Genomic DNA, 26176 nt, shown 5'->3' with positions numbered 1-26176 from the left:
AGCCTCGTCTTCACCGTCTTAGAATGGTACGACCAGCAAGGATTCAAAAACTCGGATTTCCAATTCACTGAGGAACACAGCATGGCCCGCTTAAATGAAACAAATGGGGTTGAAGCATTGATTCGGTGAGAAAGAACGTTTTCGAAATTTTCAGGGACATGTAATCATATTGAGCGCGACATGAGCCATACTATATTTCAGGCTGGTCGCCGGTTGCGGAACTAATTATATAATTATATATTATGCGACTTTGGCGTAAGCTTAGCCATCATAACAACCTTGGTGAAGCAATTGAACGGCCTCGAACACACGAGAGATAAAAGAAAGTTTAGCCAAGCCTTCGAGGATCCCTTCCTTTTGGCATTCTTCTTTCCTTTTTTTGTTTTTTTCGCATTTTTTTCTTCAAGAGTGATCTGGCATCGGCTATCGATAGGCTAGAAGGCTGGCCTGGAAGCTTGTGGCCAGCTAAGTTGTGTTGCTATAAAATGCGCGCACACAAGGCTGTCCATCCCGGTCGAGTTTAACTTCAGGCCTTGAGGCCAAGCCTTAACCTTTAGACTAAAATCTTACCTCCGAATTCTTCAGCTCCTGAAGTATATTGGCATTCCGACGAGGGCTGCTGCCGAGACAATGGTCTACGCGGCGAATACGAGAAGAAAAATTTTAAAATTCCACTAGGAATATTTGTCGGAGAATCGGAAAATAGGTTAGAAAATACTGCGGATAAAGGACGCCCCGCCGACATCGTGACGTTTTAGGCTTTGGTTGGATGGTCGAGACAATTGTCTATCGGTGCGACGCGTCCGGCCTCAAGACTAATCAATTAGTCAGTAGGATACAGCAAAACACAAGAATTCTAGGGCCAGCATTTGTTCAATATATGCATGCCAAGCCACCTCATCTAATCGAGGCCGATTGAGATTGAGGCTCATTGCACTTTGGTACCGTTCGCCAAATCGGACCGTTAACGTTCTTTTGGGAAGGTTATACAAAGCGGGGGTGATTACTCATCTGGTCAAAGGGGTTCTTCTTGTGTGTCTAACATTCCTCGGTGATATCGATAGAGGACTCCAACATATCCTTTCAGGCTGCGATGTTTTAAAATTTGATGCACCAAGCTTCTGGTGGCTATTCCAGGGGTATCAATCTACCTCAGAGCCTTCTATTATCATAAGGAATGAAGTGCCCTAAGTGATTCGGCACTACTAGGTAGAATTTTTTTAACTTTCGATCTCAAAATTCGGCTATGTCGACGAACTACAGATATCCTAGGATTTTGCTTGTAGGAGCAGTCTGGCAGATCATTACAGGAATCCTTTTATTGATTCACCCTCCTATTAGAGGCTTTAAAGATTGCTGGCCGGCGCCATGAAGTTGTTATAATATGCTATATTACGTAGCTTCCCAATGTTGGCGGCGCCGATTCGCCCCGAGCTTAACTAGTTGCTTTCTTACGGCCGAGCCTTCCACAAACTATCAATATAAGCTGGACTTCTGACAAGGAGAGACCGTATCTATTGTCTAAAGTTGATTGGATTTAGGACTTTGTCCGAAGATTGTCTAGAATTTACCTTTTAGTCATAATATATGGCTCTACACACCCCTGCGGACCTGCACTGCCCAATGGAGCTATTCAGGTGAACTGAGGTCTGTGATTAGCTAATAAATTGAAAAAGTCGGCGAGTATCTACATTTAGAAAATCCGTGAGATCCTTTGCTTAGCGCTCTCGAGATAGCCAGTCGTTGATGTTGCTCCCAGGTTGATCTCCGAGCCTGTGACCGCACGATGAGGGATTATTTTCACTGAAGGTATGGCCAAGTATCATGCCTAGATCAACAAAAGCATAAGACGGTATCCGCGAAGCTTGGGTTTTACGTTTAGCAGATTCGAGCGTCGATGTTGTTTCTGCAGTCCTTGTTTCTATACGATGAGATTGATGGGTGTACCTGGCAGTAGCGCCCCGAAATGCGGAGATGACCCTGCGACCCTGGTAGGAGGGAGCTCGACGTCAGCAATAACCCCCTGGGTTCCCGATCCGTAAAAGAATGTGATGATTTTGTCTTGTACCCAGACTCGGCCGATGATGACGATAGCCAGTAGCATCCGCAGCAAGGGCCGGCTATGATTGACCTGAACAGGAGGAAAGTTTGTATTTCGATCTGTATCTATGTATACTAAGGATTTATCGGTATACGTCGGATGTCCGATATATCTCTTCAAATAGAAGGAAGTAATATTAGTCCCAAGGGAAGCCTTTGATCCAATCGGCGAAACCGGGCGCCGCATATCTATATCCGGAACAGGAGAGGCCCCAACGATTAGGATCCCGGTGCGCACTAATCAATGCACCTAGGGCGGTGCTGCTATTGTTTCTAGAAATAGCTTGGCCGGCATTAATACTATTAGGGAATAGGATGAGTTCCTACTGTAAGGCTGTTGGGGTTCGGAATTGAAAGGATCTGGTAAAGCCCAATGCCGCACTGATCAGCGGACTGATGATTATTAATTTTCGATGTCATCTTGTAATGAAAGTTTGAGAGCCCTAGGTATTTACGCATTATAGAGCCTCAGACTGGCTCCCCGCAAAGAAGGTGTGGATGTCAATCAGAAGATTCTCATGGATCAGCGCTACATCTTATGCAATATAAGGAAGGTGTATGGGTTCGTTAGAGAAAGTGTGGGTTATACAACACAATAATGACCAGGATCAGCTGTTGGATTGTGGAAGCCAAGTAGCCTTTTTCGGTGGCACAGCATACGCTCGGGCCTCCACTTTGAGGTAAAATCTGACGGCCTTATTCCAAGAGCACTCCAAGAGCACCCCAAGAGCCCTACAGAACCACTAATATCGATAAACGGGAGCATAACACGCCAGTATCACGAAGTGGGCCCTGTCAACGGAGAATTTCTCTTACAGTTCACTGGGATATTCACTGGGATAGCATGCGCATGTGTAAAACACGATGGTCAAGCATTGGCCCGGATAAGCCCGAGTCTGATCCGGAGAAAATCCTGACGCAGGGCCAAGTCTAATGTTACACCGGAACCACTTCATTTGGTTAAGTCTATGTAAGACGGGAGGACGGGCGCTAGGCGAGGGTCCACCAAGCCCGGCGAGGGCTTGGTCGGAATTTTAACCGAACAGAGAAGGCTAAGGATCTGCTGAAAAGAAGCTTTATCCGGGGATGGGAATGCGCATATGCATCGAATGGAATGCTCTCGCAAATTTATGAATGTGGATGCGGTCATGCGATGTAACAATGCTGCGGCCGTGGTTCCTGTATATGCATACCCCGAACTCCTTCGATAGGCTGTTGTACTTCCGCGGTATTAATCAATATTGATAATGTATCAATCAGGATCGGAGTGGATTTTAAACTTTAGAACGGTTAACGGTAACGTTGATATGGCATGGTCTGCTAGGGACTTTTTGTCCCTAGGCTCTCTTGATACTTGTACTTACTTGGGACGTCATAGACAAATACAGCGAGTGACCTAAACATAATTATAACCCGATTACAGCGTATGCGCATACGCACATACAGTCCTCCATGTTTGCATAAACTGTGTTTTTACCGGCAGCTTGCTCCCTTTGTTGGGATTATAAGTATTACTAGTAAGAGTAATCTTAGAGAAGAGTGCAATATAAACGTCAGGAGGTATTTTTCCCCCGTAGAATCAGATATATCCCAGTCCCAGAGCCTCTTGACAATACCATTAAGGCCCATGCAATCCAGGAGTAGCTTGACAAAGGGCTCCGAACTCATCCCGAGCCGTTGAGCTCGTATTGATTGATGAATCCAAGGCTTAGCTACAGTCTTTGGATACCAACGGAAATACCTTAGCCAGTAAGCTTACAGCTTTCCCCAGACCCCATGCAGGTTCCATGGATCCATAGTAACCTCGTGTCACAAAGACAGCAGTCTATTCGCATTCCGGAATCCAATTACAGAGTTGATCAGTCTACAGAGCCTCTCCAGGCCTCCATTGCCATCGCAATTCCGAGATTGCAGGCCCCAACGGAGGCCAAAATCTTACTGGTGATCAATCGTTACAAGCTCCATCATGAACAGCCGGACTAGGGATTTGAGTAATCATGATCGAAGAGCTCGAGCTAGGGACCTCTATCACCAAGTTGAAGGTTGACGCTTCTTGTCAGGGAGCTCAGAGCTAAACTTGTGTAAGCTCATTAGGAGAAGATAGATCTTATATGAAAAAGTGGCCTCGAGAAAAGTATATAAAGGGCTCCAAATTCATCATTTTGTCTTCTTCTTTCATCATCAGCATCAAGCATTCTACAGCACTCAGAGACATCTTAACAAACAGTCAATCTTCTATCTTATATATTCTCTACTACCTTTACAATCTCTTGTAAACCTTCTTCTATCAAAATGGTTGGAATCACTAAGAACATCATCGCCATCACCGCTGCTCTCAGCTTCTTCGGCGCTGCCGTCGCAGCCCCAGCTCCAGAAGTTGACTATGCTAAGCTCATCGAGGTCGCTCCTGGCTACCCAACCGTTGAGGAGCTTGGTCTCACCAACGCCGACTTGACCAAGCCTGTCCCAGGTATGACAAAATCTTCTGTATCACCACGTTATCTCCAGCATACTAACTTTGTGCTATAGAGCTCGATGCAATCGTTGCACGAGACATGCTCCAGAAGCGATACGAGCCACGATGCTGGGGTGAACCACGATGCACCGTTAACGATGCTCGTGCTTGCTACAACTACTTGAACAGCATCGGTGGTAACAGATGCGAAGTCCGTGGAAGAGTCCAAATGTGTAAGATGGGAGGTTGCGCCTGGGATGCCCGCACCATGAACAACGCCTTCGCTTCCTCTTCTTGGTAAGTTCTTGTTTCCCAAAAAGAAAAACGGAAAGTCAAATATCACAGATTTGCTAACAGTAACATCTTAGCCGTGATGCCGCTCTCGGTGGTGCCTGGGTTCTCAACAACTGTATCTCCAACAACCGTGTCGCTGGTAAGAACTACATTTACTTGTTCTTGTTGCATTTTGCTCAGAAGACTAACCACGGCTTTTCACAACCATATAGGTAGCAACGCTGCTTTCGGCAATGGTAACTTGATCGTCGACATCATTGGAAGGTAAACTCTCATAATCAGAAGCATTCACTGAGTTCTTGCCTGCCGAACTGCATCATACCCTTTCTTGCAGGGCCAATTGAAGATTTATACCCCAGGAACTCACATGTACTATCTATCTCTCAAAACTGTGGTGGAGGAAGTCGTCACAAACCCCTTGTAATCCTGTTTCCTTTTTCTCTTACTTCCAGTCATTCGTTCGCATGTATCAGTACTGTCTGTTCCTATACCCTTTTGCCTAGTGAAGAAGAGTTGGCCGACTTTAATAGCTAGATACAAAAAATAGGCCGGGCATAAAATAAAATCGTCAATTGCAGCTGCCTCTGAAAAAAAAACTTCTCTTTCTCCCTCTCCTACTTCGTAGCTTCCTTTAGTGCCTGCCTTACAAACTGACCGGGAATTCGAAAATTGAATTAAAATTTAAATGTGGCAATCATATCAAAATGGCGATATAGGTGGGACAGATTCACATGTGTATGCACGTCATACGCGGACGGCTACGAGCTAGTGCCCAAATGGGAGACGATGTAACCGGGTAATGCGGATGGCTCACGGCTACCTAGAAAACCCGATCTGCCGGCTCCCGCTTTTAAACTAGGATCGACGGGAGTAGTTACTAGCTTCAATCTGCGAATTCATCAAGGAGCGATCCCAGGGTCGACTACCAATCCATAGAAAACGATTTTCGTGGGAAGGATCTGGGGCGGCTAGGCTTCAGTTTGCAGAGCCGGGGAAAATTCGTCCCGAAAATTAGAGCTATCGATATCGCTCTAACAACCGATATGTGGGCTAAGCTTTTCGGTATGACAATTTTTCCCGTAGTGATACAAGAAATTTTAGCGGTTCCGGAAGGAGATCGAGCTCTGTAACATGGCCTTAGACAATTACTAGGCTTGTACGACTATGCACAGTCTACCAACTTTAAATATTTTTTTGGCCTCTCGGTGACAGAACGGCTTTCTCTCCCACCGAAAACTGGACACTCTTTTTCGTCAGTATATATGATTTTATATGAGTATATTATTTTGAATAATTCACAGGAACTAAACTATGCAAATCAAATCGCCCAAAGTTCACCTTCGAACCCCTACCACATGAACACGCTGTAAATTTAGACCCGCAAACCCGACCGCAGCAACCGACAGCTTTCATATTCCGACTCGAATAAAACTCTCCCTAATACTCCAATTATTCAATCCAGAGTCTATCCAATAATTTCCAAGACTTTTCCTGTTATATCCTTCCTTTCACTATTAGTAGTTGAGGCGGCGGATACAAAGGTATTCAAAACTTTGAGTGCTTGTTCCTCATTGGTCAACAACAGAGAATCCGGTCCTGGGAAGATCGCTACAGCAGCTGGATCTTCCCTAACGGCTTGATACCCTGTCAGGTGCTTGGTGATACTGATTGATTCATTATATTCCTTGTCTGAAAGCAGATCAGTTGTGTTTTGGAGGGGCACGGTGTTGATAATGATACCCTCACTGTTCATCCGATCTAAGGCAGTGGTAATGAAGTTATTCTGTTCGAGGGGACTTTGGGTCGAGGGAAGGTCATTGTGATCTTTAATTGGCTTCGAGCTCCGTAATCCCGATGCTAAAGCTGGTATCATCACCGGCTCTTCCTCGTCATCCTTAATTTTATAACCGAGGTTGTTGACTACGATATCAATGACGCTGGAATCACCACCGAGTCCTGAAAGAGAGTTTTCGAGTATATCGCTCGACTCGTAACCTCGAGTCAAAGGGTATAACTTTATTGTACCGGCTCCGAGTCTTTTCGCCTCTAGCTTGGTTGACAGTGCGTCTTCTTCTCGTTCTACGAAGTACGCAATAGTGACAGTCGCTCCTTCTAGAGCGAAAGCTATAGCAACAGATCGCCCGATTCCACAATCACCGCCTAGAACAAGAGCCTTACGATTGCGAAGCCGTATACCGGGTGTATTCAAACTTCTGTACCTGTCGTAAAATTTTTGTTCGTCTATTGGGACACTGCTACTAAGGCGAGGAAGAACCATCTTACCAAGCTCGTTTCTTTGAAGAGTGCAATGATGAGCTTGAGAAGCGCCAATTCTCACCAAACTATTGTTCATTTTTCGAACAAGTGTAGCGATAGATATCGAATCACCTTTTTTGAGTAGGCTTTTGTTCAAAACTGTCCACATAGCTGGGCTCATCTGGTCGGATGTTATACCGTCCCAGCAAGTGGCAGTGATCATTTCTCTGCGATAGTCGCCGAAGACGTCTTCTTCTTCTTCTTCCTTTTCAGTAGTAGCTGCTGCTCCTGAAAGGCAGCAGTCAAGAATAGCGAGGGTGTCACATTCTGCTTTTTCAATTTCTTTCGCAATATCATGCCAAAAAAGCTTCACTATTGGTGGCGGTTTGCGGCGTACTATTGGAGGATACTCTGGATTATCCTTTTTGGGTGTATTATGACTTAAAAAGAACATTCAAATTAGAATTAATTGAGCACAATTAAGAGTTTTGGGGTCGTATAAAATGCGATTAAAGCAACATACCTAGATAACAAAAGCCTTGGGTAGTTTGTATTCGGGTACTTTACGGTTGACCCATGCCCATGATAGTAGATTATTCGTAGTTCGTAACGATTTTCGCGAGTCCTCAAAAAACCGTTCAATTTGCGTTTAACTTTTGGCCAAGTATTTTTCATTGGCATTTGGTATGGGGTTACAGAATAACCTAGCCTTTGAAAAGCATTCTTGACACCTGCGGATTCTTTTTCGAGACCTAAGTCATTGTAGTCAAAGGTCAGAAGTAGGACGTTGACTGATTCATAATTGCGTCTCTGTTCGCCGTCTTCGGGATTTACGTCGCGATCTTCGGATCTGATAATGCGTTCCCTTACTGGGAACCATGTTCCATCAAGGTCATCGTCAATAGTGACATCAGACCCAGATTCTTCGTATTCGGACCCGCCGGACCCAGACTCTTCGAATTCAGACTTCGCCGATTCAGTTTCTTCCAATTCAGTTTCATCAGGCTCGGACTCGTGACAGACTTGTCTATTTCTAACTCTTCCAACATGAGTGTTCAAACTAAAATTCGTTATTCAAAACGTATTAGCGGTTGCCTTGGTAGAAATTGTGAAATTTTAACCCACGTGTTCCTCGATGTCCGATTCGGTGGTACCGATTGACATCGCTGTTTCGAACGTCCCGGGGCCATTGATGGCGTTAGTCGGTCGATACTTGACGGCTAATTTCAAGAGTTTCTTATCTATAGTATATGTAGATATATCGATAATGAAGATATAAGTGAAATAGAGAAGAAACTTAAATTTTTAAAGAATTATCAAAGATTTCCTAGCCTTTGCAGAGGCGATTATCAAAATATTCTGCCCTTCGTTGGGTCACTACCAGTTGGATCTATGTTCTCTAAGGCCTTAAAAAGGTAAGCCCACCTGAGCCCTTTTATAGTTGACTAGGCTCTTGGAGTTCATTATAATTGTCTGTATACCACCGTTTCGAAATTGCCTTAGTGATTTTATTCTTTGTGCCTCATGTTCAAAAGAATTATAAGAACAATTATAATTGATTCAATGAGGTAAAACACTCGAGTTACAGAATAATTTGAAACATGCAATAGGCCAAGGTTCGGTATCAACATTATGTGAGCCTCATTTTATAAGTACGCTGCAACTATCAAAGAACACAGTAATAAATATACAATCAAACCCATAAATTTATTTTGCTACGATGTCTTTAGCTCGCTTCGTAACATTGTTCGCGACCATATGCATGCCAGGCTTCCCCCAAAACCTCTCTATCGGTTATTCTTTCCCAAGAAACAAAGAGACGGAGCCGCATAGTTGACCTAGAACAATTAGACGAAACCAACAACAAGATCCTCAATGAAAATATTCAGAATGTAATCGTCGAATGATAAATTATCTGAATTCCATACACTCATAAACAGGTACCCAATAACCAATATCAATGCACCCTTGTACATATCTTCTTTCACGATCGAACTTCTCAACCGTTAACCGTCCATTCGAACCCTCATTCACCCCAAATTTCACTCCCCAAACCTGTTGTTTTTTTTCCTAAGTACCCTGGTCTCTGGCAAGGAAAAATTCTCTTCCCGGGTCATTCCCTGCCAATCACAACCATCCAAGTAACCTTCATAGTCCCCACAGCATCAATAACTGATATCTACGACCACAGAAAGAGGAACACTAGGTATCCCGTCCGCTCTGCCTTATATAAGCCTCTTATCGATCAGCCAGTAGTATAGTGGGTGACCATATGCGAATCCTGATTGTTGTAGATTCAAATCTTCTTTTTTTGAAGCTTCGAAATTCGAGTTGTTGAGTTTTACGCGATGCAAAATTTTTTCTTGGGTGCATTTTTTGGTTTACAACGCAAAATTGATCTACTTGCATAGGACGGACCAGATGTGTTGGGCTGTTGTGGTCGTCTGTGGTCGTCTGTAGATCGTGGTAGCACAGAGGCTCAGTTACCGATAATTATCACTCTTTATGTCCAGCCTACGACTAAATTGTATTTTGGAAGCAATTGACTATAAATATTTGATTTTTTGGCTATTACAAATAATTGCATTAAACAAGATATCCTCACATCTACCTCCTAACAATATCCCAAAACCCCTAATACCTCTTCGTAGTCTTCACCGCACTCTTCGTACACTTCTTCGTCGTCTTTGGCTTCGGCTTAGCCGTAGTCTTTGGTTTATACCCCGGTGCCTTAGGTGTAGTCTTCACCGCCTTCTTCGTCGTAGTCTTATACACCACCGGCGCCCTCTTAGTCGTCGTCTTAACAACCTTCTTAGTCGTAGTCTTTGGCGGTTTAATCACACAACTCTTGTTCGTCGTATACCTTGGAGGAGGTGGTTTATTACAACAAGTCTTTGTAGCATACTTGGTGACCGTGAGTTTGATGGTCACCGAAGTAGTTACTGTGACCCTTGGAGCATTGACGTTTTTGGTGATTGTGACGGGTGGAGGGGTTACAGTGACTCGACCGGTGGCGCTGTTCCAGATCGTTAGAGTGGATGTGCTCGTGACTGTTTTGTCTATCTTTGTGGTGTATACTGTCTTTGTGAGTTTGGTGGTTATGGTGGAAATTGAAACGACAGTGTTTGTGTATAATGTAGTCGTGGTGGGACGGGTATTCGCGCAGGTTGGGACTACATAGGTTTTGGATTCGAAGACTGTGTCTCTACGGTTTAAATCTAGATTGGGGTTTGGTGTGTCATGAAGTTGACGACGGGGGTGTTTTGGATTTGGAATGCATGGCAGGGTTGTGGTTATTTTCTTTGTGGTGAAGACTTTCTTTGTAGTTGGCTTTACGGCGTGAGTGATCGTACGGGTTTTGGTGATTGGTTTGAGGGTTATGGTTTCTGTTACACCGACGGAAGTTATAGTTGAGAGCTTTGTCGTAGTTGTGGTTGATGTCGAATGTATTGTTGAGGTTGATGCTGATATAATTTATCTATCGTCAGTTCAATCCAACTAGATTAATTGCAAATTTGTACAAGAAGAACAACTTACTAGTAGTCCCACTCTCAACAGTACTAAGAGTCGTAGACGTAGCATCCGTATAAACCGCCGTATTATAAATTGTAAACGCCGGCACCGAAATCGTAAGCGTGTTCCTCGGAAAATAATAATTCACCGTCACCGGCGAATCCTCCAAAATATGCGAATAACGTATATTATACAAAAACCTCACCGTCTCCATCGGATTAGACGGTGAAGTCACGGGTTTTACCAGCCCAACGGTGGAAACCACACCTTCGTAGTCTGTGTACGTGGCTTTGGCTTGGTAGTTGTTACCGAAGGCTTGGGGACAACCGGAATCGAGAGGGATCAGGTTGGATTCTAGGTATGTGTCGTCGGAGAAGTTGATGCCGCAGTGGGGGAAACTGGGGATGTAGTTGTAGCCGCTACATTGGGCGGACACCAGAGGGGCTATGAGGGCCAGGAGGGCGAGGTGTTCGGATAGCATGGTTTGAAGGGCTACAGAATTATAAGTGAAACATATGAATAAAATTGTGAACGAGTGTAGAGAAATGATTTCAATATGCACAATTATCTACTGTGATATCTCGATATCCTCACACTCCTACCCATGGAGGAGAGGAATCGAATAAATACACGGCCAATGCCAATTGATAATGAATTTCGCCAAGGTGAATCATTACGATATATCGATATCGATATCCCCTAACCTTCACTGCCTACAACCGAAAACAGAGAAGAATTCCATGCGCCCATCCTCAAAACATAAGTATCCACAATTCATCTTCAACTAATCGTGGTTAACGGTTAATATATGCATCTCTATGGTTTTATCCCCCAGCACCAGTTTGCGCGCAGAGCCAAGCAATAAGCCAATTTCCCAGATGTGGACTCTTAAGCGAAACACCCGCACCAACGCTCCCTTTTCGTTAAACATTTCCCGTAGACATTTGTCAGGGGCGAAGTAAAATTGTGGAGCAAAAGATGGCGGTTGATATCCGATTGGGTTATTTTTTGAGCAGACGTGTTTTTGAAAATGCGAGTTTCTAGAAATTAAATGGTAGGGAGTTGGCGTTGCCGAAGTAGCTGGTAGATGTTGGTTTGGGCTGTCTAGTTTGAACCGCGAAATCGAGGATATCGGTATGCGATAGCGCGTATCTCGATACCACGAAAATATGCCTTGCAAGTGACCTACTCTCAGCCCATACTCTTATTAAGGAGTAAAATCTAGAAGTAGAATATTAATACCTGATTCAACTTGATATTCTGTTCAAAAAGACATAGCGACGACCTACGGGACAAATTGACCCTAATTCAATCAACTTGCATAAACCCAAAAACGTTAAACCCATCATGTTGCTTTCACGGTATATGTGGGCTTCACATCATAAAAAAATCCATCAGATACATAGATATCGCAAGCAGCCCCAAGAGCGGCACAGGAGGCGTGTCAACCGATTTATTCGCACCAGACGATCCTGGTGGTATGGAAATTATAGTCATTGGATACATCTGAGAAAGGTTGATATGTGGTTCTTGGGGTTCGAGATGAGGGTCATTATACGATTTCGTGTCATGGAGTTTGTCGACACGGACAACGGGTGAAAGCGAAGCGCTGTGGTTTGGAACTTTGGTTCCTAAGCTGATGACCTGGTGATGTTCGGCAGGTAACTTGATAAGTGATAAAGATTGATCGGGAGCCAGAAGAAGAAGAGCGCTTGTCCAGACATATAAAAATATCATTGCCTTGAAGCATAGCACAAAACACCAAGTTTCGGGATCTAGGGCGATGGAATTTAGGATCATGCATACAAAAATGAATAACCTGAGGAAGAGGGGAGATATAAAATGTGATTATTGCGTCGACATGTCGAACCATCATATCCACAGGCTCCACATGTCAGGTCACGATAGAGCCCCCACACAACAGGGATCACAACATTAAAGTGAGCAGGTTTGCGTCAGTTTTATCAAATCAACGAACTTCCAAATTTTTTTGTTTGATTTTGTTACAAAAAGAATGCAAATAGACAGTTCGTTATCATGATTGTAATGCTTGTTATGCAGGGCACGTCACTGCTAGCTTAACAGGCTAGAGTATCTGTGGAACGGGCGCTTCAGTCCACACTCTATCGAGAATTCGGGTTAGCTTACTATCTGAGACATCACGAAAGACCAGGTAATAGTTAGTACTCACATTCATGACATGCCCACCAAACGTCGTTATCCTTCGTAAAGTCTTTCTCGTACACAACAACACCAAAACAGTCCTTAACTCCTATCCCCCAATCTCTTCTCGATCTTCCCGGCCTCACGATCCCTTACAGCCCTCACCTCATCTCGGCTAGCATCAAAGCTAACACTCGCTTGATTGAAGGGATTCTCTTCACTCTTCTCGAATTCCTTGCGAATCCTGTCTTTGACTTGATTCTGCCTGAGACCATCCCATTCTCCATTAGCCTTTCCTTCCGCCATTCTACGTTCTTCATATGCCGCATACGCAGCTTTGAAGCGACGTTCGGGATGACGGTCGATAGAGGCCGAAGAAGCGGCACCAGAGGTGAGCGAGAGGGCGTCGAGTGCGTTGTCAATACCTGAGGCGTTAAGGACAGCGGATTTTGACGATCCAGGTTCATCGAAACCTGCTAGAGCAGCGTCTAGACCGCCGCTGCGAGAGGCTGGTGCGGCTTTCCCTTTGGCACCGGCTTTGGGGTTTGTCTTTGTAGTCTTCAAGGCGGCAGTTTCTTCGGCGAGTTCGGCGTCTCGGGCGGCCTTTTTGGCGGCGGCTTCACGCTTTTTGGCTTCGGCTGCTTGTCTATCGCCATAGTCATAAAAATTAGATACCAATACAGTGTTATGATGTGTTACGAGAAAACGGTGAATGGGAAGAAAAAACCATACTTCTTCGAACCATCCTTCGAACCTTCCGCCCACTCAGCATCTTCCTTTGCAGACTTGACAGCATCAGCTTTAGCCTGCTTCCCAGCAGCGGCCTCGGCTTTCCGGGCATTGCCGGCGGCCTTTTTGGGGTTCTCTGCCTTTGGTTTACCACCCATGGTTGTAGAAAATATGTTGTAGATTTTTGACTCCAAACGATTGATGTTGTAGATGAATGCGAATGAAAGAACGGGTTTCGGATTTTGGCGGGGTTGTGGTGAGTCTTTTCGTGGAAGTCACGTGCGCCATCGGTCTTCGCCCGGGTGGTCGGCCAGCGTTGTGCATACCCGCATCGACATACCAACCGGTCGCTTTATCCAGAGCCATGCATAGCTGTAGCCCAGTCTCTATGGTACTTCACATCTTTCATCAATCAACACGGCCTACTCTAGGAAACGCAATTCGACAATAAGATCAAAGTTCTTAATACGAGACGAAGCTATCGCTAACATCTAATACGAGAGCATTGAGAATTCGGAAGCATCAGCATCAGTGCCAACTCAATCAATTGTATGTTGGCACTGGCATACAGGTTCACAAAAAGTCACGGTTCCACACTCATCCTATCAAACGCACCCAAACCACCCGTCAAAATACGCACATCACCTCATCCGATATGGTGTAGTGGTTAACATCGTCCGCTTTCAAAGTCTACTTTGTGTATACTTAAGATGGTCCGGACAGCCCCGGGTTCGATTCCCGGTATCGGAAAAAACGCGCTAAAAGTGCCGTGTTCCAATAATGATGATGATTCTTTTTTTGTTTTAGATGTTTTATTTTCCTTTTGAAGGTAATCCTGGTCGGTTTTATGGCGCGAGAGCAGTCATAAGGGATGACGCATTTTACAAGAATTGATCACGGGAATAGAGTATTCTATGTGGACATATAAATACTTACTTTGTAGCTATAGCGCTCCTGTCCATGTCCACATCGTCAAAACTCGGCTCGATAAGTTCTGGCCCAGCTAGCGAAGGCACTTAACATAACCGAACAACGAACCAAAAAATGTCACAATCCTGCGGGTTTATGGACCTACCCACCGAACTATTCCTAGAAATTCTCAAAAACCTCAATAGTTTGGAAAAGACACAGCTTTCAGCCTGCTCCAAGTCATTCTACTCCACGATATTCCCATTCCGCAATATTGATACCATAAAAATTGATGTTGACAACGAATACATCCCAACTACCCTCAAAATATTCAAAGAGAACGAATTTTTTGCTCAGTTCCTAGGTTTCTATACTCGTATTACCTTTGACCTCCCTACAGTGGAGGATCTATCTCTTTTAATACCATTACTGTCAAACTTCTCGTCTGTCACTACGATCATATTAAGGATCAGGAAATGCTTTGGTCTAGAAAAAACAGTATACGTCAAAGCCCTTTCTTCATTATCTGCACTGCCTTACTACAATAAGATCCAGAACCTGAATTTTAGTTGGAAAGATGTTCTTAGCGACTTGTATCCCCAAGGATACTATAGCAAGCATCAAGATGATGTTGAACACATGACCACGAGGACAAAAATGCTGAGAGGGTACCAGGGTGGCGACGGATACATAGAACGTGGCATAATACATGGCGATTTCGGTATTATAGAAGAAGCGGGTCTCGGTCATACACAACAAGAAATTCGCCAACGTGATGGTTTCAGAAGGAATACAGAACAAGAGAGGGGATCTGGGTATTCCGCTCTAGGTCGTTATTGGGTACCGAATAGTACTCTCACAAAGCTATCATTGAAAAAAAAAATTGCTGCTGCCAAAAGGTCTACTGTACCTGAAATTGATGGTTCCAAATTACGAATATTCGTTTTGGTTCCTTTTGCTGCATTGTTCCAAAATCATGGTCTTGGAAGTCCCCTCCCCAGAAACCTCTGGAACAAGTTCTAACGATATCTTGGGGCCCACAAACGACTTTCCTCGAATCTACAAGAATCCAGTACTATATCAACCAATACACCCAACTATCAAGGCCCTAACCCTTTCATCTCCAAGAAACGAAGACGAATATCTAGAATTCCTACCACAACTCCAAATCTATTTCCCAAATCTAATCTCTTTGATCACACTAGGACAACGCTCGGGGGGTACAGCTAGTTATGTCTGGCCTTCCGCGCTTCCCAATCTGCCAAAACTCAAATGCCTTGCTTTACTGTTTCTTCCGATAGGATACCTAGAAAACGTCATGGCAGAAAAACTTACTCAGGGATATTATAAAGAGCTAAGGATTATTAGATCAGCTTTTGGCTTCAAATTTGTGCGGGGGTTTATAATTACCAGGATCGGTGAAGGCTCTGGTGGACAGGCGTGGAATGGGGAGTATGAATGGGTGAACGATAAAGAAAGGAATCTGGACAATCATCCAAAAGAATTTTCCTATCTGAATGGTCATGGAACTGCTTGGTGGGACCCCGAAGATTTAGAAGAGCTGAAGAAGAATACGATGGCTAGTGAAGATTTTGGGGCAGGCGGGGATGAATTTATATCTACAGAATACGAGGAAGGTTCGGAGTATGACTCTGAAAGGGAAAGAGTTGTTATAGAGGCAGCTGTCAAGCTTAAAAAACAAGAAGAGAAGGAGCTTCGGGAAGAGAACTTCTAGAAAAAAAGGAGAAATGGGATGAAAAAAGGAGAAAGGCGGGAGTTATGCTATTCGGCGACCCAGAAACCTTTTGAGACCTCTTTGCATGAGATCCTGAGACATCTTTTGACTACTACCTAGTAGCTAGACTTTTAGTCGTTATTCCTATATAACATTTTCTATAGTGCAGACCTGCAAGTACTTCTATCTATCTACCTTCACCGGGGGGTCTAAATCATAATGCCCCTTGAAGTAACACTGCGACCACCCTCATACCCCGTACCCCCCGGTCACTCAAATATAAATCATATTTCTCCAGTCATGTGACAATTTTCATTGTCATAACTGACTTGGAATCTTTTTTTTTGTTTGATTCGAAAGTACCTCGAAGGCTAGTGATCGATGCCCTCGCCATTTTCAACGGATCACAGCGCGCAAGGCTATAGATTACTATACCGGGGATATGCTATATAAAGCCCCATCGATATCTTATAGTACATGTACGACCAGGAGGGCTGTTTACACGAATTTAATCCACTTAATAATATGTATTTATTTTTTTGACATGATCATAGTTCTGTCTTTGCATATGCGCATGCCTCGAGCTTAACTAATGCAATGAAGAGTTAGCTCAGCGTCTTTACTGATAGAAATCATTTCGTATCTGCAAAAATGCAATATGAGGTTTTCACATACAGACGGGTGGGAGAGACATGGAAGTACTAACAGGGAGAGAAAGACTTTTTCTCATAGTGAAATTGATAGTTAGTCGCATTGCAGTACATAGGTCCCCTATTGACCTAGTTTATCTGTCCGTTTCTGCTCAAATAAATTTAAACGAGTATTGGTCTGATCTATAGACTAGCCTAGTGCAGACGGACAAGACTAAATTCGTTGTAAGGCATCAAGTTATAGCCAGTCTTGGTCTAGAGACATAACGGGGCGAGTTCGGCCAGTCTTCGCTTTTGATAAGAAAATTTTTGGTTATGGAAGCGTCAGCTTGTTGTATGTAGGTATATGAGCAGATCGACTATCCAGTAGTATAGTCGCATCACATAATACATTTGAGCAGTCAAAATGGTCATGTGACCCTCCCCGATGGAAGAACTTTTATCGTAGCCAGCGAAAGAACCATAACCGGATATAATTCTACTCTAGAAATTACTAAACTATCTAGAAATACACATTAACAGCCATCGATATCCCTACCATTAAATCCTACTCTTTAGATTATTTTTAATATCACCGACTCATCATGAGTATATCAGAACCTATCAATCCTATCAAAAACATGCGCATACCCTTCCCCTTCCACCCCCAGCGGCATAAACCCCACGACTCTACTCTCCGGATCAGCCCATAACACCGGCGTACACCAAATAAACCACAAAGTAGTATACCCGATCCCGAAGAGCCACCTGGTTTTACTCTTTTTAACCTCTGCCCCAGTATTAGACACCCCAAGGGTCCAAAAGACAACTTCTTCAACTATAATAAAGAAAGCCTGGGATATGAAGAAAAGAAAGGTATAATACCATGGTGGATTTTTACCAGGTGGTTGGGTGTAATCCGTACCGACAACGATGAAGTATGAACCCGATGCGTGGATGAAACCGGATATTGAAAATGCGGAGAATAAAAGGAAAACCCGACGGAGTAGTTGTATAGGATACGGCAATGACTTCGGCTCGGTACCGAATACCATATCTGCTATTTTATCCCCAGGTACTTGTATACACTATATCACCCCTCATAATTAGCAATAGCCCTGAAACAAGAAAGCATATGATAAAGAATACCAACCTTCCGAATAGACTGATGCCACACCTTCCCCCAAACCGACTTTACACTCCAACAATCCTCAAAATATCCAAACATCCTCGGCCACTGCTTAATATCCCCCCACCCACCTCCGACCTCCAACCCCACAAATATAATTTTCAAATAAGAAGACAGCAGCACCGTAAACGCGATATTCCTTATCCCCCAAGCACCACTAACAACCGCCATCTGAACCAACACATTCCCAAATAAACTGTGTAACAACGAGTATCTTCCAGCGAACTCCGGATCTCGGAGTATTCGTGCTATAAACCCACAGATGGCACCGGCCGCGAGCCATGATATGTGAGCTAGAATGATAGTAACCGCAGTTTGTCGTATACAAGCTCCCTTCGAGGAAGGATATTTTGTTGCCGGAAGACTGGAGATTTGAAAATTCCATCCGATACCGCGTAATGCCGTTATTAACGATAAAGACCATTTAACCCTTCCCCACGAGCTATTTTCTGGATACGCCTCTCTTTCGAATTCTTCCACTTTTTCTTTCGTGTCGCTAACGTCACCATTTTCATCATTATTGCTTTTGTTGATTCGTTTGAGTTTGTAAAAGTACTTGGGAGTGTTATACCCATAAGCGTACAAATAGTGACAAAACGCGAATCCGAAGCTGGCGTATAAGGTACCGAGTTTGAATGCCTCTTGGATAGCTTCGATATCTGATGATGGGAATTTTGGAGGTGAGATAAGCGTTTGGAGGAATAGGAGTGCTGGGAGTGGGTATAGAATTTGGCGGATTAGGGAGGTTGTGGGGAGGGAGAGGATTGTGATTGTGATAAGTGGTGTGGTCGCACACGCTAGTTGGAGGGTGTTTGGGGCCATTGCATTGCATTAAGGGAGCTATGTGTTAAGATCAAGAGAAGGCATGGAATTCGAAGATGAATGGGATGGAGACTGAGGGTTTTTTGAGAGACACGGAGAGCAGGCAGTTGCTTAGTAGAGAGTAAGCATAGTGTTCCAGTACGGACTAGCTTAGGCCGGCAAATACAAGTAAAAAGGTCGTGTAGAGCACCTGCATTGCCATGCCATGGCGAAATTTAAAGTGAGGCTGAAAATATTAATGAATCGATCGGAATCGGGCCAAGAAAACCCTGGTAACCAGGACAAAGAAGCGAGGACTTTCCTAGTCAGGAACCCACCGAATCTCGTCCAATCTTGGTAACCAACGGGATTAACCGACAATGCCCCAGCAGCCACCCGAATTCCGAACCCCACAGCACAACTACTGGGTTCCGCCTCCACCACTACTACCGTGCAAGTTAACTAAGCTACCGCATCATATAAAACTTTTAATTTATTAAAGTACAACAACCTTCTATACCCACGAATGATCTAGCGAAGACATTCCTTCGCGTGTGTGTCATATATATCTTATAGACTTATCTCCACTAGTTACTAAGGTATATACTTAAGGTAAGGCCCAGTACTATCCGGCCATGCTCCTCGCGTAACAGCGTATATCGCAATCCTTTGTCTGGTCAGCGAACCAACTGATCAACCATTCTTGCCTCCTCTGTCGGGTGCTGCGAGAAAGAAGACCATGACGGTCATCGAGAATAACAGCAAAGCGATAGATATCCTCTACTAACTTGATACGCTCTCTCATGGGAACTGACAAGAGAGTTTTGAGACGCTCGATTTTTGCACCCAAGAGGATGGTTTTTGGGAAACCCCATTTCGTGACTATTCTCCGGATTAGGTATCAATTGAATCAAAAGAAAATAAAAAATGAATAGATGGGATGGAATTAGAACTTACAAGTGTCAAGCCAGTAGAAAAAGGATCTCTTATCTTTCTCCGTTGCAAAATCCAATATGTTTCCGAACTTCTTCAACAACTCTTTCTTACAAGCCTTTCCCAACTTCACCAACTTATCATCAATAACTAGATGCATATATCCAAACCTATGCGTAACAGCACCGTCATAAAGCTCCTGTGCAGCTCTATAGACTTGCCAATCGAGAATTGGGGCTCTCAACATGCAGGGATATGTGCTCTTTGGATCACTGTTCGCTTCCAGGATCAACCAGAGGTAGCAGACTGCATCGTCTAGTTCTTTGATGGTGGTAAGTGGAGGTGGGAAGGTTAGAGGGGGGCTATCTGGGGCTGTTGCTTTCATGTAGGCTTTGTAGAATTTCTTAGTGCACCAGCGGATTGTGAGGCGGAGGTCGCAGAGGACCTTTAGGTCGATGTTTTTGAGGTCGGATTTTAGAGTTTTTTCGTCGATTTCTGGGATATTTGCGAAGCCGGTGTACTATAGTACATAATAAATAAATAAGATTCTTACCCATGGCAATGTAGATTAATGAAGAGCTGGGAACTACGTACCCCTGCGATTTTCTTGACCTCTAATAGCTTCGAGAGTGTTACTAACTCGGCGGTTGTGTTCTCACGAGTTTCGTTCTCGATGACCTTTTTTTCGACATCAGGCCAGTATTTGGTGTCTTTAATATCACGAAATTCAGGACAGCTGTTTATGAGGGATTGAAGGTCGATCTCGGAGTTGATGTCGCCGAGAATATGGAGCTTAAGCTCGAGGGGGAGAGAAAAAAGTGGCATTTTGGATAGTATATAGATAATGAAAACCCGATGGATCCTGATGGATTAGGTATTCCGGTTTAAGGTAATGATGATGTTGACGATTGGGAGAGTTTTGTGAGGATACTTAGGTAGCTGGTAAGATGATGGCGGGGAGGTGGAGATGAAAGAAAAAATGACCGAGGGTGTATTGGTGATACTTGGCTGCGACGTTTGTGTATATGACCATATAGGTAGAAATATATACGTTCTTTATCAAGCAGGCGTATTGTAAAAGCGCGGTAGCTATATTATATTTGCCTATTACGCAGCATGAGCCCTAAACCTAGGAATCAGGAGAGCGCTATATTTCTAGAACGTAATATCGTTAGATCGATCATATGAATATATTGGTACCCCATTGTGGTTTATGATGATGGTTGGTTAGTTCTAATGTTTAAATTTGGCGATATCAAAAGATAGTCCTTAATCAAGTCCGATCTTAGCATCCACAAGCTAAAATAGAAACTTGTATAAATGGGCTAAGAAGCTATAGAACGGTCATTTTGTTCGAAAACTAGCGTATCCTAGTTCTTAATTTAGCAAAGCATCGCAGGGCGATCGACGATATCTACCACGTGGGCTATGGGTGAGGGCTATTGCCTTCATCTTATGGCTAACTAGGTAGATACTACAATTACCACAATATTCTTAATCAAAAGGTTTCCCTAAATTTACGAATTCAAATTCCACATCTTCGGTTTTATAGTCCGGGCCTTATGCATGCGAGTAGAATTCCAGAGTTACAATGCTAGTGGGTATGCATATGCTATAAACGTTATACGAACTGGTATATATATCTATCTGAAGGGACGATAGCAATGCATTTCGACTGCATTAGCCATTCCATAAAGTCACTCTCCACAATTATGCTAGTGATATCATTTCTTCAAAGAACAATGACTTGATTGGGAACTTCGCTTTTACAGTACAGTTTGGTTACGAGACTGAATTAGAATCGATCATATTATATTTGAAACGAGCATTTGTTGCATTTTGTCAGTAACAACGCAATTTCAGGAACTTGAGGTCTCAGCCTGCCGTTGAGTGTTGAGACTGCAGGAACTTGCCGAATAGTGCATGTACATAATACTCAACAGTCAACAGTCTATTGGCCGTGAATGTAGTTTACTGTTACCCCTCTTCTGCATCATGTGCTCTTCGTGGTTCTACTCCGCATACGTGCACTCTTAAACCTACATAAACCCGGAATTTGCAGCATATTTAATTTTTCAATCGTATACTTCTCCACATTCTATTCTTCCATTCGACTTCGCATCGAGCTATATCACTAGCATGTCCCACAGACCAATCGAAGAGTCCCCGCCATTTATGAAGGAGGAAAAAAAACACCCCCATATGGCAAATCGACCGAAAGTCCCCGACTTCGCCGGCCCTCTCACAATCCCCATCTTCATAAACTGGGTCCGTCGGTGCAATTACGCCTTTAAGCAACACCCGGAGTATATCTCAGACTCTCTCAAAGTTGAAATCACGGGTGATGCAATCCTTCAAACGCCCTCCACAAGCGATCTTTACACCTGGTGGGTCACCGACAGCGCGTCTTTAATCCAAACTCAAAGCTGGGAATCGTTTCAAGACCTTGTTAAAAAGGAAGCATTAGGAGCGAAATGGGAGATAGATATTTTGAAAGATTACTTTAGTGTTCAACAAAGGGATCAAACTGTTGAGGAGTATGAAAAGGGAGTAGGACATTTGGCCAGGCTGGTTGGGTCTCTTGATGGTTTGGGGGCAGATGAAGTGAAAGGGTTTATAGAAAAGTGTTTCCTATTGTTTGGAGCGAGAGAGGAAGTTAGGGAAAGAGTTTTGGAGGAGAAGGTGAAGTGTTATCAATCCATTGTCGAGGCGAAAAGAGAGGATGTGGTGAACTGGTTGAAGAAGTATGATAGTGAGGAGAAGGCAAGGAAGGATGAAATTCAGGGAGGTAGTCCGAACAAGACTACCCCGCTGCCAGAAAAGAAGAAAACACCAGATGTCAAGCCTGAAAAGGAGTTAGTATTCCCTTGATTATGGCAATTGCACCGAAGACCTAACTTCATATACCTGAAAAACATGAACACTAAATTAATCCAAACAATATTCATAGATCCCCACCCCCCGTGTTCGACTCCTTCCCTATCCTATACGTCGTCGGCCAATGCAGTCCTAAAGTCCAATACACTTACTTACAAAAACACTTCAACGACCTCTCCCACCTACCAAATAACCGTTTCCCAATCAGCAGCATGACCGCCCTAACCCTCTATGCCTACACCCCCCCAACCACCTTTTTCGACGCCTATGAATTTCTTTGGTCTAACCAAACACCCCTCCACTTCGACAATCGCGTCAAAACTAATCAACAGCACCTATTTGTCAAACGAGAAATCCCATTCGATATCGATGAGTACATCGTGGGTTATCAAATTGAATTTTGTGACAAGCTTAAAGATCGGGAGATCAGGGATGTCAAAATTCGAACATCGAAAGGGAAAGAACGGAAGATTAGTATAGACGGAGTTGATATGAAACCTAGTCTTACAGTAACGGCGCCGGATGGATGGGCTATTGTGGGGTTCTATGGAACATATGATGATAGGGAATGGGGGTGGCCTATTCGAACTATTGGTCCCGTGTTTGGAAGGTTATCGGCTGATAGGACTGAAGTTGGGAGATAAAGATTATGCCTCATAGTCTGTGATATCTAAAATAGTATGTTAGAATATACTTCGTATACACCTCGAACGGGAAATTGGGCCCTATACCCCTAGGTCTCTACCTACTTAAAGTAACAACTACTTTAACGACAACCTCCAAAATCAATTGTATCTTGATTTATATCCTGGTTGATTATCGACTTACAAACGGTTAAAGACCCTAAGACGCATTATGCTAACTACATCTGTACTAAAAATTATCTGTTAACTTAGGAATGAGCTTGAAAATTATCAGGAAACAGGCAAAGAACTATAAGCGACTGTTGTGTAAACTCGATCGCGTGCTAGCGCTGCAACCGTAAGCCAGCTTACATATAATTGAGCGCTTATATAATTATGGGGCATTAAGTATAATAAAATATTTCGCAAAATTGCCTTTAAAACAGTTCGGAGGACTTGCTAAACTCTAATAATAAGTCGTAACACATGTGCAGCTATAGAAGTCCCGCTAGTATTATCTCGGGTCCAACATAGGCAATATGTAGGGGAAATCTAGGGGTTGTGCGCGTGTCAAGAGGGTAGCTAGATCGTCTTTAAATTTGAAGACGGATGACGTCGAGCCTTCAAACCTAGGTCGCCTTTTTTTTTAAAAAAAAACTAAAAACTCTGGTGACCTTGGGAGAATGCGTAAAATGCTCGTACTATCGAGACAACAATCTGGGGGTATTTTTAAAATTCGCAAAGTTAGGTCTTAGATTCCCTAAGCTATTAACTAAGAAAGTTGGGAATAACATGGGACTTTCCGAAATAGCTATAAGCGTTTCTAAATAATGAGTTGAAGCTTTCAGATTCAACATATACAAATGAGATAACTTGGTGCTAGTTTAGCCCAACTATAGTACCAATACCTCGCAGGTTTAATTTTTTAATTAAGAATATTCTATGTCTAAATCGAAAACAAATTGGCTATTGTATGTGTATAAAATGTCTCGTACCCAGACCTGAAAGGTATATAAATGAAATAGGCTGAAATTGGGTAGTAAGCTATATTTGTATCTCTGTATACATATATCCATCTTGTTTTAATGTAGCCGGATGTTGCGGCAGCGGATATTTAAGCCAGTTGAGTGGTTGAAGCGTCATTTTCGGTATCAATAAGCTTCCCGCGTGAGGGTATTATATACACTATTGTATTTAAGCTCCGGGTACTTAAATTAATAGCATTCAAGGTCTGAGACGTATTAATATTCACTATCCTCATCACCGTCATCACCCGGGTCGGTCGAATCCATACCCTTCTCAAGCAACAGCCAGACTAGAGCCCGATTCTTGCTCTGCTTCGCTGCCCAGAGCAATGAGTAGCCAACCTCATTCCTGAATTGAATATTGGCTCCCTTCTCTAACAATAATTGAGCTGTCAATCTGTATCCATTCCTTACTGCCGCCCAAAGTGGCGATCCACCAGATTTTTTGGATGTTGACTCAATGTTGGCCCCCTTCTCAAGCAGAAGTCGGACTAGCTCCACATACCCATTTTGAGCAGCCTCCAGAAGTGGTGATTCACTATCGCCAGCTCCCGATTCAATATCGGCCTGGTTCTCGATTAAGATTTCGGCTACACCTACACTTCCGTATTTCGCGGCTATGGGCAATAAGGCTGTACGACTCCACTCCAGGATCTTACTGTCGACTTTCCCGAGCAGTAGTCGGACCACATTTGGGTGTCCGTACTTAACGGCGTGCTCTAAGAGCTGAGGGGGGCATGATTGAGATTCAGCCCGAGTTTTACCGCAGCCGTCTGCCTGTGCCTGTGACTTGTCAGTATGAATTAAAGTATCATGTCCATTGTTAAACACTGACCAATAGCAGTGCCTCGTCACACCTCCTTGAGTCGAGATGATTAAGTAACATCAGAACCACGGGTTCATGTCCGTTATGAACAGCGGCCCAGAGTGGTGATTTATTGTTGTAATCTCCATCGGCCTCCAGATCAAAGCTAGCTCCCTTCTCAAGTAGTAACTGGACTATGGCTTCATGCCCATGACGAGCTGCTGCTTGTAGTAGCTTTGTACCGAACTTCTCCCTGAGGAGCACCTTAAGGAGGGCGTTAGGCCCGCCCTCCACGGCCTTTAAGAACGCCCTAGCGTTGGTAACACTTCTAGAGCCCACAATATATTCAAACATTGTTTGGTCCATATCCGCGGCGAGGCCTTCAAGTACCTGGTGGACAACAACCTCATTCCCGACCCTGACGGCACCCTCCAACATAATCAGAGCAATATCAAGGTTTTCCTCCGATCCGGCTACTCCGACTGGCGGCTTACTACCCCTGCTATTTTCCCTAGTTCTAGCTCTTTTCTCGATTAGTGCTTGGGCTATATACTCGTTTTTATACTGAGCGGCCACCCATGACAGCGACCTGCCGCGACCGCCCTTTGACTCGATCTTAACGCCATTCTCGAGCAATAGCAGGACGACGGAAGGGTTCTTGTACTCGCATGCTGCTAATAATAGGCGCTTCCCATATCTTCGGGTAAATCTCAAGAGAGTAACCCTCGGCATGGTTTTAACTGCCTTGAGTAGTATCGCGATATTATCCTCTGTTAGGGACTGGAATAATAGTTGGAAAACACCCCAATGTCTCCATTGAACAATGGTTTCCAGCCTCAACTTGTCATGTAAATCCCGACTCTCGATATTAGCACCATTCCCCGATGACAGCAGGACCAGACCATCATACCCATTCCGGATAGCATCCGATGACCTTTTATTATTATCTTGCTCTTCGAGACTGGCACCTCCCCCCAACAGCAGCAGCCGGACGACGCCCTCGTGCCCTTCCCTTGCGGCCCATTCTAATGCATCCCCATCGTTGGCACGAGCACCATTTTCCAATAACAACCGGACCACGCCCTCGTGCCCTCCCCTTGCAGCTCATTCTAATGCATCCCCATCATTGGCACGAGCACT

General features: G+C 43.9%; 7 protein-coding genes across 7 annotated transcripts; 3 read left to right on the top strand and 4 right to left on the bottom strand.

Moving 5' to 3' along the window:
- Positions 1–4392: 4392 nt before the first annotated feature.
- Positions 4393–5117, top strand: AOL_s00176g78 (uncharacterized protein; the record flags this gene model as incomplete). Its single annotated transcript, XM_011128213.1, has 4 exons — positions 4393–4570; positions 4630–4852; positions 4924–4988; positions 5062–5117. 4 exons carry the CDS (start codon positions 4393–4395, stop codon positions 5115–5117), a joined length of 522 nt encoding a protein of 173 aa, XP_011126515.1.
- Positions 5118–6314: 1197 nt separating this feature from the next.
- On the bottom strand, positions 6315–8295 carry AOL_s00176g77 (uncharacterized protein; the record flags this gene model as incomplete). Its single annotated transcript, XM_011128212.1, has 3 exons — positions 6315–7545; positions 7629–8165; positions 8231–8295. The coding sequence occupies 3 exons, from the start codon at positions 8293–8295 to the stop codon at positions 6315–6317; spliced, it is 1833 nt and encodes a 610-aa protein (XP_011126514.1).
- Positions 8296–9739: 1444 nt separating this feature from the next.
- On the bottom strand, positions 9740–11099 carry AOL_s00176g76 (uncharacterized protein; the record flags this gene model as incomplete). Its single annotated transcript, XM_011128211.1, has 2 exons — positions 9740–10569; positions 10643–11099. 2 exons carry the CDS (start codon positions 11097–11099, stop codon positions 9740–9742), a joined length of 1287 nt encoding a protein of 428 aa, XP_011126513.1.
- A 1784-nt stretch (positions 11100–12883) lies between these two features.
- AOL_s00176g75 (uncharacterized protein) lies at positions 12884–13668 on the bottom strand (the record flags this gene model as incomplete). Its single annotated transcript, XM_011128210.1, has 2 exons — positions 12884–13427; positions 13514–13668. 2 exons carry the CDS (start codon positions 13666–13668, stop codon positions 12884–12886), a joined length of 699 nt encoding a protein of 232 aa, XP_011126512.1.
- Positions 13669–14554: 886 nt separating this feature from the next.
- Positions 14555–16154, top strand: AOL_s00176g74 (uncharacterized protein; the record flags this gene model as incomplete). Its single annotated transcript, XM_011128209.1, has 2 exons — positions 14555–15269; positions 15319–16154. The coding sequence occupies 2 exons, from the start codon at positions 14555–14557 to the stop codon at positions 16152–16154; spliced, it is 1551 nt and encodes a 516-aa protein (XP_011126511.1).
- A 3244-nt stretch (positions 16155–19398) lies between these two features.
- AOL_s00176g73 (uncharacterized protein) lies at positions 19399–20531 on the bottom strand (the record flags this gene model as incomplete). Its single annotated transcript, XM_011128208.1, has 3 exons — positions 19399–19655; positions 19731–20226; positions 20301–20531. The coding sequence occupies 3 exons, from the start codon at positions 20529–20531 to the stop codon at positions 19399–19401; spliced, it is 984 nt and encodes a 327-aa protein (XP_011126510.1).
- A 1314-nt stretch (positions 20532–21845) lies between these two features.
- AOL_s00176g72 (uncharacterized protein) lies at positions 21846–23227 on the top strand (the record flags this gene model as incomplete). The annotated part of the gene is made up of 2 exons (XM_011128207.1): positions 21846–22561; positions 22657–23227. 2 exons carry the CDS (start codon positions 21846–21848, stop codon positions 23225–23227), a joined length of 1287 nt encoding a protein of 428 aa, XP_011126509.1.
- Positions 23228–26176: the final 2949 nt, after the last annotated feature.

The sequence above is a fragment of the Orbilia oligospora genome (assembly GCF_000225545.1).
Source record: "Orbilia oligospora ATCC 24927 unplaced genomic scaffold scaffold00176, whole genome shotgun sequence".
Taxonomy (NCBI): domain Eukaryota; kingdom Fungi; phylum Ascomycota; class Orbiliomycetes; order Orbiliales; family Orbiliaceae; genus Orbilia; species Orbilia oligospora.
The sequence above is the reverse complement of the archived record's forward strand: the minus strand, read 5'-3'. Positions and strand labels throughout refer to the sequence as shown.